The 19,959-nt window shown below is 36.9% G+C and overlaps 1 protein-coding gene across 1 annotated transcript; it reads right to left on the minus strand.

Annotated features, from left to right (window-relative positions):
• Positions 1-1,270: 1,270 nt before the first annotated feature.
• Positions 1,271-2,245, minus strand: LOC104857043 (olfactory receptor 7D4). Its single transcript, XM_010616706.1, has one exon. The coding sequence runs from the start codon at positions 2,243-2,245 to the stop codon at positions 1,271-1,273; it is 975 nt and encodes a 324-aa protein (XP_010615008.1).
• Between the last annotated feature and the right edge of the window lie 17,714 nt (positions 2,246-19,959).

The following is a 19,959-nucleotide window of genomic DNA, read 5'->3' on the forward strand; positions in this document are numbered from 1 at the left end:
ATATCTGTGTGGCCAGGGTTTGATAAAACATGTTAGTAATGGACAGGACAAAGAGAAAGAAGTATATGGGGATATGGTGAAGGGAGCCAGAGGTCTTCTCCAGTATGATAAGCAGATTTCCAAAGCACTATGACCAGGCACTTGGCAGGAAGAGCAGTTATGTATTCCCTGAGAGATTCACGAGGTATATTCTGAGACAGTTATTACACTTTGTAGGTCTACATTTTTGACACCCTTTGAAATAAAAATGCAGCTGGGAAAAAAGGAGTGAAACCAAAACTCAGCACACTGATATTTTTAACTGACATATGCACAGGAGATGCATCCATAATGGATACTTATAAATCTTAAAAAAATACTTTTTACTTTGGAGAAATCCATTCTCCCTGGTACTCTTGCATTATTTGTTATTCATGACTTTACTAACAAATATAATGTTATGGGATCACCAGAGCAAGTATATTTTGTCATTGTCTAAAGCAAAATTCTACTGCATATGACTATACTGATAAAGATGAATGTGCATGCATATTTATTACAGTTTATTCATAACAGTGAAACATGTAAATCTTCAGAATCATCTATGAGTGTATGTTGGTTTACACAACAGAGCATTATTCAACATTACAAAGGAAATGGAGGAAGTTTACATTACCCAATGAAAGTGTCCAAATAAGGGAGGAAGAGAAAGCAGGGAATGGCAAGGAGAAAAAAAGTGGGCAGAATACAAAGAAGAAAGCAAGCAAGGTAGGAAAATGTAGGAAATGACCTAAGGAAAAAGATAATGAAAGCAATCCACATTAGGATAAAGTAAGGCTCCCAAAAATCACAGTAGCTCATAGCTACTCTAGGCATTGTATCAATATAAATGAAAATGACAAGTTTAGCCTGATGTGATAAGTATTTTGATTATGTATATTTCCTTAGGGAAAAGCATGATTACAACCATATTATGGTGAAAATCATCAACGTTCAAGTAAATATTTTTGAAAAAATTATCTTCACTTGATATGTTTCCATAATGTTCAAAATCTTAAAAATGTCTGAGATATCTTACTAAATTGGAAAGTTTGTGTTTAATGCATAAAATTACAAATACAAGGAAAATACTGAGGAAGTTGATAAAGAAAAACAAACATAAAAATATTCAAACGATAAAACATAGATGCTTTGGAAATATCAGAAATTAAGCATATCATTTAGGAGGGGGAAAGACTAAGCCTATTGAAATTCACAGCTTTTGTCTTAAGGGACAAGATCCTCTTAGATGTTACAACATCCTCTTAGTTCTGAAGTCAGGGGTCCATGAAAGACAACAGGCTGTTCTGCTGAGGAGTCTTTCCAGGGCCCCCATAACATCCTTGTTCCTCAGGCAGTAGATGAAAGGGTTCAGCATGGGGGTCACCACTGTGTACATCACAGAGGCCACGGATTTTCCCTGAGAAGACTGGATCACTTCAGAACTGAAGTAGACCCCAAGTCCTGTTCCATAGAACAAGGAGACCACACAGAGATGAGACAAACAGGTAGAGAATGCTTTATACCTATTGACAGTGGAGGACATTCTCATTAAAGAAGACAAAATCTGAAAGTAAGAAAAGAGTATCCCACAGATAGGAAACACAGCCATTAGGACAACTGCCACATATAGAAAGATGTTGTTGATGAGGGTTTCAGAGTTGGCCACCTTGAGGACCTCAGCCAGTTCGCAAAAGAAATGAGGAATTTCAGTGCTGCTAGAGAAGTTCAGCTGCATCATCAGGAGAATATGAGTCAGGGAGGCACATAGGATTATAAGCCAGGATATCAGAACCAGGAGGCCACAGAACTGAGGGTTCATAATGAGTGTGTATTTCAGAGCGTGGCAGATTGCTACAAAGCGGTCATAGGCCATCATGGTCAGTAGGAAATTATCCATTCCCGCAAAAATTATAAAAAAGTATACCTGAGTGAGGCATTCTGTGTAGGAGATGTCTTTGACCTGTGCCTGGATGTTCACCAGCATCTTTGGGACTGAGGTTGAGATGAAGCCAATGTCCACAAAGGAGAGGTGACAGAGGAAGAAGTACATGGGGGTGTGGAGGTGGGAGTCACATGTAGTTGCCAGGATGATGAGTAGATTCCCAAGCACTGTGACCAAGTACATGGACAGGAAGAGTCCAAAAAGAATGGACTGAACTTTTGGATCCTCTGAGAGGCCCAGTAAGAGGAATTGTGATCGTCCCGTGTGGTTTGTTTTGTGCATGTCTCTGTTTTATCTTTAGGAGAAGGAAGAAACAGCAGTGTTCAATGGACAACCATTGGCCCTTCAGGTGATTACAACCCATCAGTGTCATCTTTCCATGGATGTTTTTCAATCATATTGTGTCACTCGATGGCAGTGGTTCATTCAGCTGAAGCTAGCTACTTCCATTTTTAAATGTGAACACTAATTGACACTTTCTTTAATTTATCAGATATTTCTTGTCTTTTGACTTACTTCTTTCATTTTCAATTTCTAAATCATGGCTATGATTAATTTTTGTTTGAAATCAATTCTCAAAAATAACTGAAAACTTTTCCTCTATTTTCTTTAATAATCTCTGTAATTCTTTATTGTACTACCTTTACAGTAGTGATTAAACAGTGATTCTTACAACAGAACTTTAGTCTACATTTTGACAATGCCTTGAGATAGGACAGTTAATTCTCAGTTGAACTATTTTCTTTCTAAAAATATTGTGACTAGTGTTGCACTGTAAAACTTCAAAATGTGCCTTCATTTTCACTGTGATTCTCAGTAAATGATAGCTATCATATCTATTTGTCTATATTTTCCTTTTATTATATTATTTTAAATATATAATTCTCACAAATTATATTGTAGAGCTGTGATTTAAAAGCTTGCTTCTTGAGTCTGACATTCTGGAATACAATCCTGTCCACCAGCATAATATCTTTACTATGCTGAAAAATAATTTAAGCTATATTAACTGCAAACACATCTTGTTTTCAGTAGGAATACTACGTGCTTATCACAAGTTACGATTAAAGAAAAATGAAATAAAATATAATAGCTTTTCCTTTGGCTCTTGCCTTAACACGGGAATCATATAAATATGAATTTTGTTCTTTACCTCTCAGGAAATATATCTTAGATGGCTCTCATTTAGCAAAATCTTCTTAAACTGTGACAGTCACTATTGAAAGGAATTCATATAATTATAAATATAATTGATTTTTTGACCTCTTTCGACCTACCATAAAGCCCTATTAAATTACAAATGTAGATTATTTTTCCCATACGGCCTGCCAGCTAAGTATCTCCCATTACAGGAAATAGCATGTATACTACATATAAAAAAGGAGATAAGGAAAAAGCACGATTCAAATAAAATACCAAATTTATATGTTTATGTAATCTCGTGTGTTTATTCTCTTGAGTGGTAGTGTACTCTTACATCAGCAAAGTTAATGGCTAAAATATATTTTGATGGACTCAAAATATTCACAAGCTATTTGAATAGAATTATTATATAAACATTAAGTGTCGAAATATAAACTTCCAAAAAAATGTAGTCTTCATAACAAAAAGCATCATTAAATAAAAAGGTAGTCTTTTTAAATTCATACAAGAGAAAAAAGTACTTTGGAGCAGTTTAGTCTGAGAAGGTGGGTGGGCACATCTGCTCTGAAATCGGAAGAATTGAACTGTCAATCACAAGAGATTAGGAAGCATGTAGCACTTTAAACTGAGCAAACACAGTGTATGGCTTACCTATCAGCTCCTGACATGGAGGTTGTTAACTGCTGCTGTTCAGCATCTGTCTTGTGAGGACTTAACATTGTGCTTGTCACAGTGTAGATTCTGAAAAAGTACATATGTTTGACATATTTTAAATATCAAGATCAAAATGACTACTATACCACTATATGAAATTTTCTAGCTTATCACAAGCCTTAATAAGACTCAAAACTAAGTAGCAGGATTAAATAAAAACCAATAATGCTCATTTTAAAAGAATAACACATGATTAATGAGGAACAGAAATTGTAAGAATGGAAGTCTGTTTAATATGAGATGTTGGTTACCATAATTCATCACAATAATAGGTAAACAAATATAGACTCTAACCATAATTACAACAGAAGAATGTGTTTGACAAAATTGAACAGGTATATTCCCTGCTTAGCATCCAGTGTGAAGACTATAAACAAATAATGAACTCAAAGGTGATTTTCTAACTCACTGATTGCTTGTAGTCAAACCACAGCTAAAATAAAACTGTACTGTAAAATACTAACATACTGGGATTGGGGATTTAGCTCAGTGGCAGTGTTCCTGCCTTTAAACTGCAAGGTCCTGAGTTCAATCCCTCGTACCAAAAAAACCAAAAAAACCAAAAAAGCAAACAAACAAAAAAAAAGACAAAGTAAGCCCACTAAAACATTTCTGTTAAATTGTAGTCATTTATTAAACATCAGAAATTATGTTTTATAGTTTCAATTGTGGACACTAAGGTGAAACTTTGATTTTAGTTATATGGAAAAATAAGGGCTATCAGAAAGGAATCTGTCTGTAAACATAGGTGGTAATATAACAAAAATACCACTTAAATGGGAACAAGGTAGACAACACCTCATATGTAAAACATTTTCAGCCTGTAGTTAATAATTAAAAGACTGAATGCAAGAAAAAGGATTCACCTTGAGATCACAACATTGGGTGTAGTAAATCAGACACACAAGGTTAAATGCCACATGATTTATCTTATAGGAGTAGTTTAAAGTAGAAATGAATAAAAGATATAAAATAGGAAACAGGGACATAGAGCTTTTGCAAAAGTGAAGGTGACCAAGAGTTGGAAGAAAGAGAGAAGGTAGTGAAAAGAGAATTAAGATGTGGTAAGTACACATAACTGTGAATGTAATTGTTATGTACTGCAAACACATACTATAGAAATTAAAAGTTAAAAAATAGTAAAAATCCGATAGACTATACTTATCAGAAAAAGTGGTGAAGAGTTCAAGACTCACCAGAGTACAACTCTTATTGAGTAGAGGTTTTAGTTTTCAAAGAGTGAGAGAAGGACACAGAATACCTGGAAAAAGTAGGCCTTAAATGAAATGAACATTGCCTCAAAATATATGTACTTCACCTTCATAGACTAAATATGGGGTTTCACCATATCATTATTCTAGAGGGGAAGCCTACTACACACTGCCTTCTCCACTACTTCTTTGACCAGCCCCAAATAGGACACAGCCACCGGTCCTGTGGCTCTCACTGCAGCATTTTAGTCTACAAGCTGTGTCCTAGAAAACTGACTTGCCTTTTCAAGGGGATGACCATAGAGATAAAGGTTAGTGGCAACAGTTTTGAGTTTATATTTTTAGATTCTAGGGATTTAACTCTCAGAGTACCTAATTAAATTGTCTTATGATCTTTCCAGTCTCCAAACAAGCAACTCCCTTGGGAATGAAAGAATAAGAGAGTGGAAAATTTTCAGTCCATTTTATGTGTATTGAGGTTAAAAATGATGAGATCTTTTTATTTCCTGGAGGAGAAACTCATTTTCTATTTAATTGATTTCAAAGCCACCAGGCTTATTTTAAGCCATTACTACTTTTTGCATGAAAATGATTCTAAGATAATTTTCACCGTGTTACACATAGAACACTTGGCAACTTTATGGATATTTTTATCTTTATTAAGTTTATTGGTAGATTTTAGGTATACAATATAGTTACATTCATCATTGGGATCTAGTAACTTTATATGACTTCTCTTGGTTCTTTTTCTTCTCTATTTCCCAGCCCTCACTACACCTTTCCACCATTCCCTGATTACAAAGACATTGTTTCCATGATTTTTCTTTTCACATGTATTGTCTTTTCCCTTTTTACATTTTCCCTACCCCTTCCAATTCCTCTACTCTTTAAGATCCTTTTTCTATTACACAATATCAATTATACATTTTGATCCTTACTTACACTTTCAGTTTTCACACCTGAGAAACTATTTGAATTTACACATGTGAAACATTAATTTCACTTAAGAGCATGGCCTCAACATGCTTCCACTTAGCTATAAATATATGTATTTTATCATTCTTTACGGCACAGTAGAGCTTCGTTTTTTTTAATGTTGCCTTTATCCAGTCTCCAAGTGATGAACAACTGGACTGTTTCCAAATTTTATCTATTTCAAACTTTGCAACTATAAACATGGTTGAGAAAAAATCATTATAGTATGATTCTTCTACTTCTTTTGGGAAGATCCCTGCAGTGGAAAAGCTTTGTCAAATGGAATCTCTAATCCTAGATCTTTGAGGTATCTCCAATTGATTTCCAGAGTGGTTGCAACAGTCTGCACTCCCACCAACATCTCTCCACAACCATTCCAGCATTTGTTATTAGTTGACTTCTTCATACCAGCCATTCTTTCAGGGGTGAGGTGGAATCTCAGTGTTGTTTTCATTTTCATCTCTTGAAAGACCAGTGATGTTAAACATTTTTTCATATATTTATTTGCTGCTTTTACTTCTTGGTTTGAGAAATATCTGTTCATTTCGGATGCCCATTTTTGAATCAGGTGTTTATATTTGGGGGGATGATTTTTTGAGTTCTTTATATATTCTAGATATTAGTCCTTTGTCTGCGGAGCAGATAGTAAAAAATTTTTTCCCACATTATAGGTTTTCTCTTAGTTCTGTTGATGGTTTCTTTTGCAGTGCAGACGCTTCTTAGTAAGATGAAATCCCAGTTGTTGATTCTTTCTGCTACTTCCCATGCTACTGAGGATTTGTTCATAAAATCTTTTCCTACGCCAATGTCTTCAAGATTTCTGCCTAGCTTATCTTCCAGCAAGTTTAGTGTTTCTGTTTTAATATTTAAATCTATAATCTACTTGGATTTTAATTTAGTGCATGGTGAAAGATAAGGGTCCAGTTTTAATCCTTGGCAGGTTGAGATCCAGTTTTTCCAACACCATTTATTAAAGGGCTATCTTTCCTCCACTGAGGATGGTCAATTCCCTTGTCAAAGATGATGTAGCTGAGTACATCTGGAGTTGTTTTTGTGTCTTTCAGTCTCTTCCACTGATCCTCAGATCTGTTTCTTTGCCAGTACCATGCTGTTTTTGTCACAGTGTCTTTGTAGTTTCAAATTGGGAGGTGTGTTTCTTGTATACAGCATATTGTTAATTTTGCTTCTTAATCCATTCTACCAGTCTATTTCTGTTGATTGATGAACTGAGGCTATTGACATTGATAGTTATAACTGATATGTATTGACTTACCATCATCATGAATACCAATCCAGCACTCCATACAATTTTAAAAATATCCTAGAAAAAGACAATGAATGTCAAAACTCCATTCAGCTCTACAGAGTAATTCCAATAGGCAAGAACTTAAAGCAAGAGAGAAAAATAAGAAAGATCCAACAACAGGAAAATAACATAGATCATTTTTATCCACAATGATGCAAAGTATCAGAAGTTTTCTTGTTAATTTTTTTCAATACTTTTAGTTTTCAATCTTTTCTCACATGACCAAATAAAATTGCATGTGTTTTTACATGGAGTATGGTGTTTTGTAATATAATAAATTGTGAAGTCACTAAGTCTGGAAATCCATATGCTTTACTTCATATTAGCTATCATTATTGTGTGGAATATACTTAACTAATTTTGATTAAGAATTTTCCTAGAATATACTTATATTATCATTACCTCAATTTAAAATGCTTTGTAACTCATGTAATCTTTCCTTATTTTATTAGTATTTTTGCTGATAATAATGATTGCCTCCTAAATGAAGAATTGGTTCATATACTAATATTTTTGTCATTTTTACATTCACATGCAGCATCTTACTTCCCCTCTGCCAGCTTCCTTTTAACCTCCGTCATTGTCTCTGGAGTTCATGTTCCGGTTTCTTAACATGTTTCTTTTATTTTTCTCTTTAAACAATTTATATTTTAGTGGCTCCCATATTACAGAAACCATGTGATATTTAACCTTTTGTGGCTGACTTATTTCTCTTATTATTACTATGGTTTCAAGATATATCTAGTTTGCTGCAAATGATTCAAATTGATTCTTCTTTTTGACTGAGTATTCCACTATGTAAACATACCACATTTCTTTACCCATACATTTGCTGACTGATATATATATGGGCTTCTTCCAAGATTTAGGTATCATAACTTGTGTCATAATAAATATGAGTATGTATGTATCACTGTAATATGATGTCTTCAATTCTTTTAGAAAGACACCCAGAGAAGTTATAGCTCTGTCAAACGGAATGTCTGTTTTATTTGTTTGAAGAATTTGCATACTGATTTCAATTGTCATTATGTATTTTGCATTACCATCAACAACATAGAATGGTTTCTTTTTATCCAGAACCTCATAAACAATTTTTGAGTTCTACATAATAGCTTTTATTTTACTTTGATATTAATAAATGTTTATAGTACATGTTTACCTTTCTTGTGGGGAGTAGGTATATGTTTACAATACATCTTAATTTCATTTCTTCCCCTTTTTCTTTCCTCCTTTATCACTCAACACATCTCCTGATCTCCTTCCATTTTTTTCTACACATTTTCACTACATAATGCTTGTATTCTTTTTATGTGGAGTTGGGACACATTTGTAGCATATCTAATTTTTTTAATCCCCTTTCCCTCTGTCTCCATTTCTTGGTCATCCCATGTGAAAAACATCTGTCTCCTACTTCCTATTTTATGCATTTTTTAGAGCTGGAGCTTTAGCTTAGTGGGGCCACTGCCTGCCTCAAGAGTGCAAAGACCCATGTTCCATCCCTGGTACCAACAAGCAAACAAAAAAAGAGAATTTCCTATTTCATGCATTTTGTCTTGTTACTTACTTATGCCTTGGATTTCTCATACAAGAGAAAGTACTTGATATTTAAGATTATATGTCTCATTTATTTCTCTTTAACATTAAGATCACGTGGTTCATTCATTTTCCTACAAATGTTTCAAATGTATCTTTCTTTATCACAATGTGGTACTCCATTGTGTGTAAGTATAATGCTTTCTTTACCATTCATTTGCTGATGAGCATGTAGTCTACTTCCAAGATTTACTTATTATTAGTTGTGTTGCTATAAAGACGGATGCACATATATCACTGTAATGTAATGTTTTAACATATATGTAGAACCCCAAATAGTCATGATAGAAAACAATACAGACTGGAGCATGTAGAAATCAAAATTCTAGAATTTAAACACAAGAAAATATTATTAAAAACTGGATAAGAAAAGCAATAAATCAGTTATAAAGAAAACTCATCAAGATCACAATGGGCTTCTAAGTTCAAACCCTTAAGTCAAGGACAGCCTATAGTGAAGTACGTAATGCTACACAAAATAGACAAAACCCCAAAACCTTCAAGACATTTTTGTACCCTCCAAAACTGCATTGCAAAATCAACAGAGAAACAAGATACTTCTATGATAAAGGACACCTGAAGAAATTCTTGACAACCAAACCAACACTCCAAAAATGTATGAAGAATGTTCTAGAAAGAGAAAATAAAGATACTAATTCCACTAATCCAAATTAAATGACTCCAACAGAAAGACAAACAATCAAATAAGAGAAGAAAAAGTGAATGAATAGGAAAATAATACAATGACAAGGATAATTCCATACCTATCAGTTATAAGTATTGATATAAATGATTTCAATTCACCAAATAAAGGAAACAGACTGGCATAAGGGATCGGGAAATAAGATCCAACACTACGCTGCATAAAACAACACATATTTAACTCAAAAAGAAAGTCATATACTGCAATTTAAGGGATGGAAAAATATTCCGTGCAGCAGAAACCTGAAAGAAAAACATTATATTCACATGCAAAATACATTTCAAGCCATAACTTGTCAGAAAAACAAAGGTTATTACATGCTTTTGAAGGGAACAATCCAAGAGGAACTGACAACAATCATAAATATATATCCGCCAAATATCAATGCCCCAAATGTATAAAGCAAACATTAATGGGTATGAAAAACACACTAAAACAGTTGTAATTGAGGTCCTCAACACCTGATTGTTCTAAATAGATAGTCTAGACAAAAGATTTATAACAAAATATCAGAGGAGTACCAAACCTTTGAACAAATGGACTTAGTGTATATCTCTATAGTGTTGCATGCAACAAAAGTAGAATATACATTATTTTCAGCAACACATGTAACTACCTCCAAAATAGACTAGACACTAGCTCATATAACATGCTTAAGTAAATGTGAAACAATTGAATCATCTATCCTGCATATTGTCAGTTCATACCATGATGAAATTGGATATTAAAGGACAAAGAATCCACAACAATATACAAACACATGGAAATTTTGAACAACCAATGAGTCACAGATGAAGTTAAAGAAGAAATTAAACAGTTTCTACAATTGAATGATAATGCCAATGCAACCTACCAGAGATTATAGGACACAATGAAAGCAGTCATACAACACCAATCCACCTATCTTCAGGCCTACACCAGATATTGCATAAGATCCCCCTTCTGAGATGTCTTTCCGGTAGCAGGAGATCCCAGAGTCCTAGACTGCCCACTAGGACCACATCCAGGACAAGGCCGGGGCCCAGGCCCTCTGTCCCATGTTTGGCAAACCACTGGGTTTGCCGAGTTGGGTTCAGGACTTAGCTCCATGCTTTAGCAAACCACTGGGTTTACTGAGTTAAGACCAAGACTCAGCTCCACCTAAACTCCTATCTTGTGCAAGGGATGTCTTCACAAGAAACCGAGATTCAGTTTTCTAGACCAGGTCTAGAAAAAGGGAGGCCCTATCAGAACTCTAAGAGACATCTGGACTTCTGGTAACCTCCTATCCTGGTGGCCATGGGCTCTGGCTCTTCCATATCCATAGACTCTCCTTTGGGATGCCTACTCAGGAATTTGGAGGGCCTTGATCTAAAACCTAAGTGGCTAATTTGTTTATCCACTCAAATTTGGCCCCAATGTCAATTAGACAATCAAAATGTCTGGCCACTTAGTGGCTCCCTTGAACCAGGTCTAATTCGAGACCCTTATAACTTTTGTGAGTGTCAAGTAAAATGGTCAGAGATTCCATATGTCCAGGGCTTTTCTTATCTTAGCAACCAGCCCTCTCTTTGTTCCACTGCCTGGAGACTGTCTCTTCTATCTCCTCCTCACACACTTCTGCTAGACCAAGGTCCCTCCACCACCAATGCCCTCCCTCTTCATTCCTCAGACCAGCTGGACCTGGCCAAAGACCCTCCACCATACCGGGCATCAGGAAACCAACCCACTCTTCCCCCTACCTTGTCTGACTCTTCCTCTCCTCCTAGATCTGCTACTCCTCCCATTTCCTCAGTGCCTCCTACCACTCCACCCCATGCTCCAACCCCACCTCTCACCCATTCCAAATCTCATATGACCCACATGATGGCACCTTTGTGTGAAGTAGCAGGAGTTGAAGGCATCTTCTGTGTTCATACTCGCTTCCCCATGACTGAACTGGCTCTGATCCAAGCCAGACTTGGCTCTTTCACTGCCGATCCAACAACCTTTGTAAAACAACTTCACCTCTTGACACAGTATTATCAATTAATTTATCATGATCTTTTTGTTGTCCTTACCAATGCTTTAACTCCTGAAGAGGGCAAAAGAGTGCTGGATCAGGCTCATGCTCATGCAGATCAGGGACACCTGCCAATCATCATCTGGTAGGTGCTCTCGCGGTCCCAGAACAAGATCCAGGATGGGACTACAACACTGAGGCGGGGATTGAAGATCGAGACAGTTATATTGTCTCCTTCATGGACTCCACAGAGCCACCATGAAGTCCATAAATTATGAGAGGCTTAAAGAAATTATACCAGAGAAAAAATGAAAATCCATCTGCCTTCTTGCAAAGGCTGATGGCCTCTGCCAACATACCAAACTTGATGCGGAGTCTGTCAATAGCCAGAGATTAATTATGATGCATTTCTTTTCTCAGAGCTACCCTGACATTAGACTCAAACTAAAAAAAGCTTTAGAGGGAACCTTTGATTCCCCCTGCAGAAGTTCTACATTCAAAGTTTATCATGGCTGTGATGATCTCAAGATCACCAAAAAGTACCAGTTATTGGCACAAGCCTTCAATCCTGCCAGGCCACAATTGCCTCAAGGAAAGGGACCCTTCAAGGGGTCTTCTCAACCACCGGGACCCTGCTACCAGTACAATCAAAAGGGCCACTGGGCTAAGGAGTGCCCAAATCCCAGAGTCCCTACAAAGCCTTGCCCTAGGTGCCAACAGAGGGGACATCGGGATATCGACTGCCCCCTGGCGTCCACCTGCCATTGAGCTGCCAGCCCCGCTATGCCTCAGAGTGATGACCTGATAGGTCTGGCGACAACTGAAGGGCTATGAATGGGCCCTGGCACAACTGAGCCAATGCAGATCACCGCCCAGGAGCCCAGGGTGACCTTGATTGTGGCAGGTAGGACTATTGTTTTCTTATTAGACACTGGTGCCAGCATTTCTGCATTGAGAGAATATTGGGGACCTACCTCCCTGTCTCAGACCTCTATTGTTGAGGTAGAAGGTCAAAAACAATGCCCTCAACAGACTCCTCTACTGTCATGCACACCTGGTTACTTTTCATTTCCTCATTCCTTCCTAGTCCTCCCATTCTGTCCCATTCCCTTATTGGGCTGTGAAATTTTAGGCCAAATTGGGGCATCCATCCATATTTCTATGCCAAGCCCTTCTAGAACTCCAATGTCTTCCTTTTGTCTTTTGTTATCCCAAGCTATTGAACCTCCAGTCTCCACATCTAAATGGCTGATTAGTCCCTCCCTTGTAGACCACCAGGTGTGGGATGTTCAATCTCCCTCAGTGGCCAAATGCCTCCTGGTTAAGGTCCTCCTCAAAGATCCCTCATAATTTCCACATCAGGCACAATATCCCCTCCCTCATTCAAGCCCATCATAAATAGACTATTACAAAAAGGGTTTCTGAGGCCCACCAACTCTCCATTCAATACCCCCATCTTGGTAGTAAAAAAACCCCAACGGAACATATCTCTTGGTTCAAGACCTCTGAATCATTAATTCTGCCACTGTCCCCATTGACCCCATTGTGCCCAATCCCTACACCCACCTGTCCTCAATCCCATCTAATGCCACCCATTTTTCTGTTCTAGATCTCAAAGATGCTTTCTTTTCGATTCCCTTACATAGAGATTCCCAAGGCATTTTTGCATTTAGCTTGTCTGATCCCTTCTCGAATACTTCTACTCAATTAACCTGGACTGTATTGCCTCAGGGTTTCAGAGACAGTCCCCACCTAACTGCATGCCATATCTGCTGTTTTTCACTTGATAAACTTGCCTCTCAGAAAATGTGCTTACCCCTTGGAAGAGGTCCAATTGCCTCCCCGCTTTGGTGTGCTTAAAACACTGCTTGTACATTGCACATTCTTAAATTGCAATTATAGGGTTAACTTGCTCTTTTCTAAAAACTCAATGTTAATACTGTTCTATTGGCAGCCAGTCAAATTTTAAGATGTAACAATCTGAAAACAGAAAAAGGACACTTTAAGGGGCTGGGGATTTAGCTCAGTGGTTTGGTGGCCTGCCTTGCAAGCACACGTATTCGAGTTCAATCCCCAGTACAAAAATAAATAGATAAATAAAGAAAGAAAGAAAGAAAGAAAGGACTCTTTAAACTGAAGCTTGTTATAGGAGGTTAATAGTAAATGAGACAAAAATATTAAGAAAGCTATAAATAACATTTATACTTTTGACATGAAAGGTTTTTGTATGTTTGTCTTGTTAAAAACAGGTAAAGAAAGATATACAAGACCAGAAGGCCTAAGTAGAGAAGGTGTGTGGAAATGATTTAATAAGAAAATATGTATATTTGCCTGTTGGATTCAAGTTTGTTATAAAAGGTTTACATTTAGTCAAGAAGAGCTTTCATTCCTTTAACCCTAAGTCTATAAGAGATCTCTGTTAATTTTGACCTGCAAAGGTTTTGACTAGTTGTAACTAAAAGATTTTATAATTCAATTGGCCAAACCCATCTGAATACACTCTAGTTTAAATTGTCTTATATGTTTGTCTGTGTCTAAATGTTCAAAAATGTTTGTCCAATTATATTTTTGATCAAAATGACATCAAATACAAGTAGATTGTTGATTTCTACAACCTGGTTTTATAGGTTAAATAAAAATTTAAAGATAATTAAATATAAACTTTTAAGTTTGGGTACACTCCTGTTGGTAAATAAAGAAGCAGGTACTCAGAAAATTTATTCTGATCTTTATTCACTAATGAGAGACCAAATAATTTTTATAGCCTTATAGAAAAATATGCCTTGTTAAATATGATGTTAAATGGATGGGGATTTAGCTCAGTGGTTCAGTGGCCTGCCTTGCAAGCACAAGGACCCAAGTTCAATCCCTGCTATAAATAAATAAATAAATAAATAAATAAATAAATAAATAAATATGTTGTTAAAAATATTTACATTGCTTATCATCAAAAGGCTGAGTCTTAAATATGTTGTTTAACAGGTTTGTGATGGTTACCTTCAAAATATAATATTTTCTGTATAAAAAACAAAGAATTATTTTTAAAAAAGAAGATCTTTTTGTTACCAAGCTACATTATAGGGCATAAGATTTCATAAAATTATAATAATTATTATTATTACTTTTCTGATATACAAAAATGTATTCATGTTGTTTGACCATACAGGTTTCCAACATATTGTTTATGACAATAACCTTTTGATCCAGGTATTCTCCCTTCTCTTATGCTCCACCTACTGATGCTTACAAGTACATTTATAGGCCCATACACTTTCCTTAGATGGTACTGTATCAAAAGGTAATAAATAACTTTCCTGGGTTTTTGTTTTTGTCTTTATATATTTTTAAAAACATAAATACATTTAACAATGGCTATCTTATACTATAATACATATCTAAGTTTGTTGCCAAGATGTCATCATGATTGTCATGCTAAAATATTATCATTATGTGTGGCTTCTGATTACAAGTTTTTCTGTTACTATTCTACAAAAAAATCAACTACTTAAACAACTGTGATTGATGAAATAATAGCCCTCTAACTACATTTTAAATTCCAGGATACTTGCTATCTAGATAGTTATGATAGTTAAGCTCCTACTGTGCTGCTGATGTCACTGATCTTCTCTTCTGGGTGTTCAACCACCAAAGTGCAGAGACCAGCGCTAAAAGGTAACTGGGCTAAGGAGATTGCCAGTATTTTGGCTCTGGTCCTCCAAGGTCATCAAAGTTCCAAGGTATGAAGGAACCTTTTCTACAACATCCTACATCTTTGGTAAGTCACCCAACCTCCTGAGCAGGGAGATTGCTGGACACCAGAGGACAAATGTAATCTGTGCTAAAGGAAGGTCATGAAAAAAAATCTTCCATGATTTTACTAAAAGCACCATGGTCAAGCAAGGCTGCGACCCATCCTAACAGCTGACACTGGGAGCTGAGAGGCTCTATGCATGGTTTCAAAATAATACCTAAAGAGACTTAGCTGACCTTGACAGATAGCAAGAGGTTCATATTGATTAACACAGGTCTCACTTTAATTTGGTTTTAAACATCCAGCAGAAAAGAATAACCAAAAGAGACAATCAATAAACAGGCACTAGTGATATACTTTTGAGGCCCATTCTCCTCCCAAATATTCCTCTTGATTAAGATACCCACCCCTGTTTTTCTAGAGGACCTGAGGCCTTCCCTATGAAAACAGAGGGCTTCAGAAGTATACAAGATTTTATTAAAAATTTCAATGTTTGATCTGCCTCTCTCCATAGACAGTGACAATGGGACAGCATTTATAACAGAGGTTGTACAAGATCTAGGTAAATTGTTATGCTGCTTATTGACCTCAGAGTTCTTGTAAGGTTAAACTGATAAATTGTACCATTAAGATAAATATTGTCAAATAACACCAGGTTATGAGTTGATCCGCTCCCTTTGACCTTCTTTAAAATAAGAGATACCCCAAGTCATACTGGGTTCTCCCATATGAGGTCTTGTTTGGAAGGACACCCTGTATCTTGAAAGACTTTATATATGAAAAGGGTCATATATAAGACAGTTATGTTTACTCCCACAACTGTCAAGGTAACTAAAGTTCAGCTACCACCACTCGAAAGTAAAACAGGTCTATCAGAGAACTTCATGGACTTTGACTCCAGGAGACAATGCACTTAAAGCCCTGCTCTAAATATAAGTCCCTTCCAGGATGCTTCCATTACTCTCGTTTTAAACCATATCTTCATGCTCCTCTCCCAGTCATATCCACAGGACCTCATCTACGCTATTCAGCCACCTCCATGGGACATCTGAAGGTCAAACTTACTTGGATTCCAGAAGACCTGGTTGCCCAGGATCCTTCAGCATCATCCAGTCCTGAGTCAGATAAGCCAACCTATTTACCCCCTCATTCTCTCGTGGGGTATTGTGACACATTTCACACAATAGCACCCACTGATATCCTAAGTCTTCTTATATTAGTACTCCTGGGACTTGTCCTTGGTATAGGATTGGCCACAGTATCTCCTCCCAATTATAATTTTACTTCAAGGTGTTTACTTTCATCAGCCTATTACCTCACAATCTCATTCTTTGCCATTCTTAATTGCTGCAGACAATAATGGTTCCTCTCCTGCTCCTGTACTCTCTCCTAAACCTTACTCAAGCTGATAGGCCCCTGGTGTTTATTTTGACTCGCTCCCAGCCTAACACAGCCCTCCTTCAGACCCAGGTAGGATCTCCTGAAGTCACGTTCCAGGCCACCTTATGTCAGTTCTTTGACCAAGTCATTAAATTCCTGCCAATCTTCAGGCTGGCCCAAAGCTGATTTCTGTCGCCCTTTCCATATCTACCTATGCAGTTGCCCCCTGTATTCTCCATTTTATTCAACCCCAGGTCAGTCGCCTCTCCACTCAAGTCTCCCAACAGACAGCTCACAAGCTGATACTTCAGGCCAGAGACCTAAGCAAGAACACTGTGTTCTCAGCTCAGCTTGAATATTTTCTAAATGATCTTTGGATTGATATTTTCTGATTTGCTCCCCACCCTTGTCCTATTACCTGCATAGCCAACTGGTTCACTAATGCATGGCTCCAAAAAACTTCATTAGACTTCACCCTGGCTGAAGTCACAAACTTTACCTTTTTACTTGTTCTTAGTAAACCTCCAACCCAGTCCATAGGATCATACAAATTATCTTCTACCCCTCTCTCCTCCCTCATCAACTGATTTGTGTGCTTGGACTTTTCTCAGCCCTACCAACAATTCCAGTAAAAATGCTACTGCTGTCAACAATTCCATGTTCATAAAGGACAATGCAGCCGGCCAGCCTCCATGCTTGCCCCTAGGTTGACTCATTGCCCCAGACTCAGCAAGAAGTGCTTACTGCTTACAGAAGACAGATACATCACCCCTTCCCCTGGCATGTGGTTTGCACTGGGCGCCATTTCTCATCTAAAACCAAAGAGGGGGAAATGTTAGGGAATTAATCATGTTAAAATATTTTGTGATGCCATGATCACAGGCTGCATTTTCTGGAGTCATAAAGTTTTTATCATTTTGTGTCTGATCTACTGCATTGAATTTAAAGACTTCAAAATTCATTCATCTTGTAGCATCGGTCAACATTTCCTCCATTTTAAAGATTGACTGATACTCTGTTGCAGTGCATACCACATTTGTTTATCCATTCTTTATTTTATTGCAGTGCATACCACATTTGTTTATCCATTCTTTATTCGATAGAAATTTGGATTGTTACCATCTTTTGGCTCTTTTGACCAGCACTGCAATGGGTATAGGTAAAAACAAACAAACAAACAAACAAAAAAAAACCTATTTAACTTCCTGCTTTCAGTATATATAGACATATATATATCTAGTGTATCTAGAAATGAAATTGCTGGATCATAGAGAACTCTTAATTGTGGGGAAAATGCTCATATCTTTCAGTGTTTTTTTTATATTTACCGAAAATATGGTATTTAAATGAATATGTCACTTAGGTGTGTATTGTCACAATTACCTTTGTACAAATATAAATTCAAAGAGCCATTTTCTAGTTAAAGGGAGACCTTTGCGTTTGAAAATTATTTACACTTCAGATTAAAAGATTTATCTGGATAGTTTCCCAAGACCTAAATATCTTTATGATCCAGGTTCTCATTTTTCTTTTCCCTTAATGCTTCCTGTGGTTTTTCTTTCTTTTGATAGCACTTTCTCATTAGACTCTAAAATGAAGCCGACTTTTCTAACCTGTGTATTTTGCTCTTTGGGTGAGGAATCCAGAGTCTGTGCACTGCTGTGGTATCATATTGCTGCTGCAGTTGGATTCTGCAGCAGTTACTCTGGTTTGCTGAAATTTCTGCCTCTTCTGACAGGCAGATTTACCTTCCCCAGTACAGACATTGTCACATCATTAAATAGTCAAGTGGGAAATGACTGTTAGTAAATCTTAGGACTATATCTTTTCCAACTATCCTCCTATAGTAGGAAATATTAACTTGTGCATACAGGGATCTCTCTCAATAGGTGTGGCCTTCCTGGGATTACACAGAAATGTAGAAAAACATTCTCAATGTGGCCTAAGCAGAATTTAAAATACTAATTTCTCTTGTTACCTGCCCTCTACTGGAAACATAATGGCTGAGCTCAGAGTGCAAAGAACAGAGGATTTCTTGGGGTCCACTGTCTCCAGTTCCCTTTCTGACCAGTTGCCACACCTTTGAAAAGTTTCCAGTCATTGTTACAGCTCATATCAATTATAAACAGCAAGTGTTATCAGCAGATAGCAGAGATGGGAGGAACAAGTGTGTTAATGTGCCTCACCCTCTGTTCCGGTCTGCTTCTCTTCTGGACTCTCACTTGGTAGTTTGTTTTCTTGTGGTCTTGGGGGCTCTGGACACCATTTTGCATTTGCCATAGTCCTATGTGGTTTCCAGGTCCCAACATGGATCTGGATGCTTTGGATCAGTTGGAAGTTTGGTATCACACAGAATCTTCTGCAACTTCCTCAACACCCAGCAAATAGTAAGATTACATAAATGTTAAGCACCCAACTTTGCCAGGGTATACCCCAGCTTTGATAGGAATACAAAGCACAGTAGAGTAAATAAGCCCCTTTTCTTTCATCATGTCTACCTGTGCTACAAAGTGATTGAATTTTTGTGTACCTTGGGATCCTGTTGAAATCATTGCATGTCTATATGTAAAATCATAGTATGAGCTGTCCAATAGTATTTGGCCTCAGGCCTTTGAGGTATTAGTTTTAAAACTATTAAATTTATTTCCACTACTAAGCAATGAACCTAGGGATACTCTACCATTGAGTGATAGTCCCAGCCCTTTATTTATGTATTTATTCTTTGATACAGGATCTGGGGAAGTTGCCCATGTTGGCCACAAAGTTTCAGTCTTTCTGTCTCCATCTCTGAAATGGCTGTGAGTACAGGCATGCATGTGCCTGAAACTGCTGAAAACCCTTGAGTTCTATATAAATACTGTTCATGGTAACTATGAAAAAATTTTCCTTCCTTTCTGTTAATAAGCGGCATGAATTATTTGGATTCTAACTATTCATCTCTATTTCTAAACATCATCATACAGTAAAACTTTTTTTTTAGTGTAAGATAGCTGGAAATGTACCTCCTGCAGTGTGGTGCAATCCTCTGCAATCAGGATACAGAAAGTTGCCACTCTCAAAAACTCCTCTGAACTCTCTCCATGATCACATATTTTTCTCATCCCAGTAAGCTAAACCAAAATATAAACACATTTGTGCTCTTCATTTTGGAAAACAGCAAAGTTGCATCCCTACTTTTCTTCCTTACTGAGGTTTTATCTAAATGTAATGGTCCACAAAGGGTGAGATCAACACAG

The sequence above is a fragment of the Fukomys damarensis genome, unplaced genomic scaffold, assembly GCF_012274545.1.
Source record: "Fukomys damarensis isolate Sample0158 unplaced genomic scaffold, DMR_v1.0_HiC HiC_scaffold_37, whole genome shotgun sequence".
NCBI lineage: Eukaryota > Metazoa > Chordata > Mammalia > Rodentia > Bathyergidae > Fukomys > Fukomys damarensis.

What these genes read in the sequence shown, in the direction of transcription:
- LOC104857043 (XM_010616706.1), bottom strand. Translation starts at nt 2,245, where the DNA reads ATGCACAAAACAAACCACACGGGACGATCACAATTCCTCTTACTGGGC.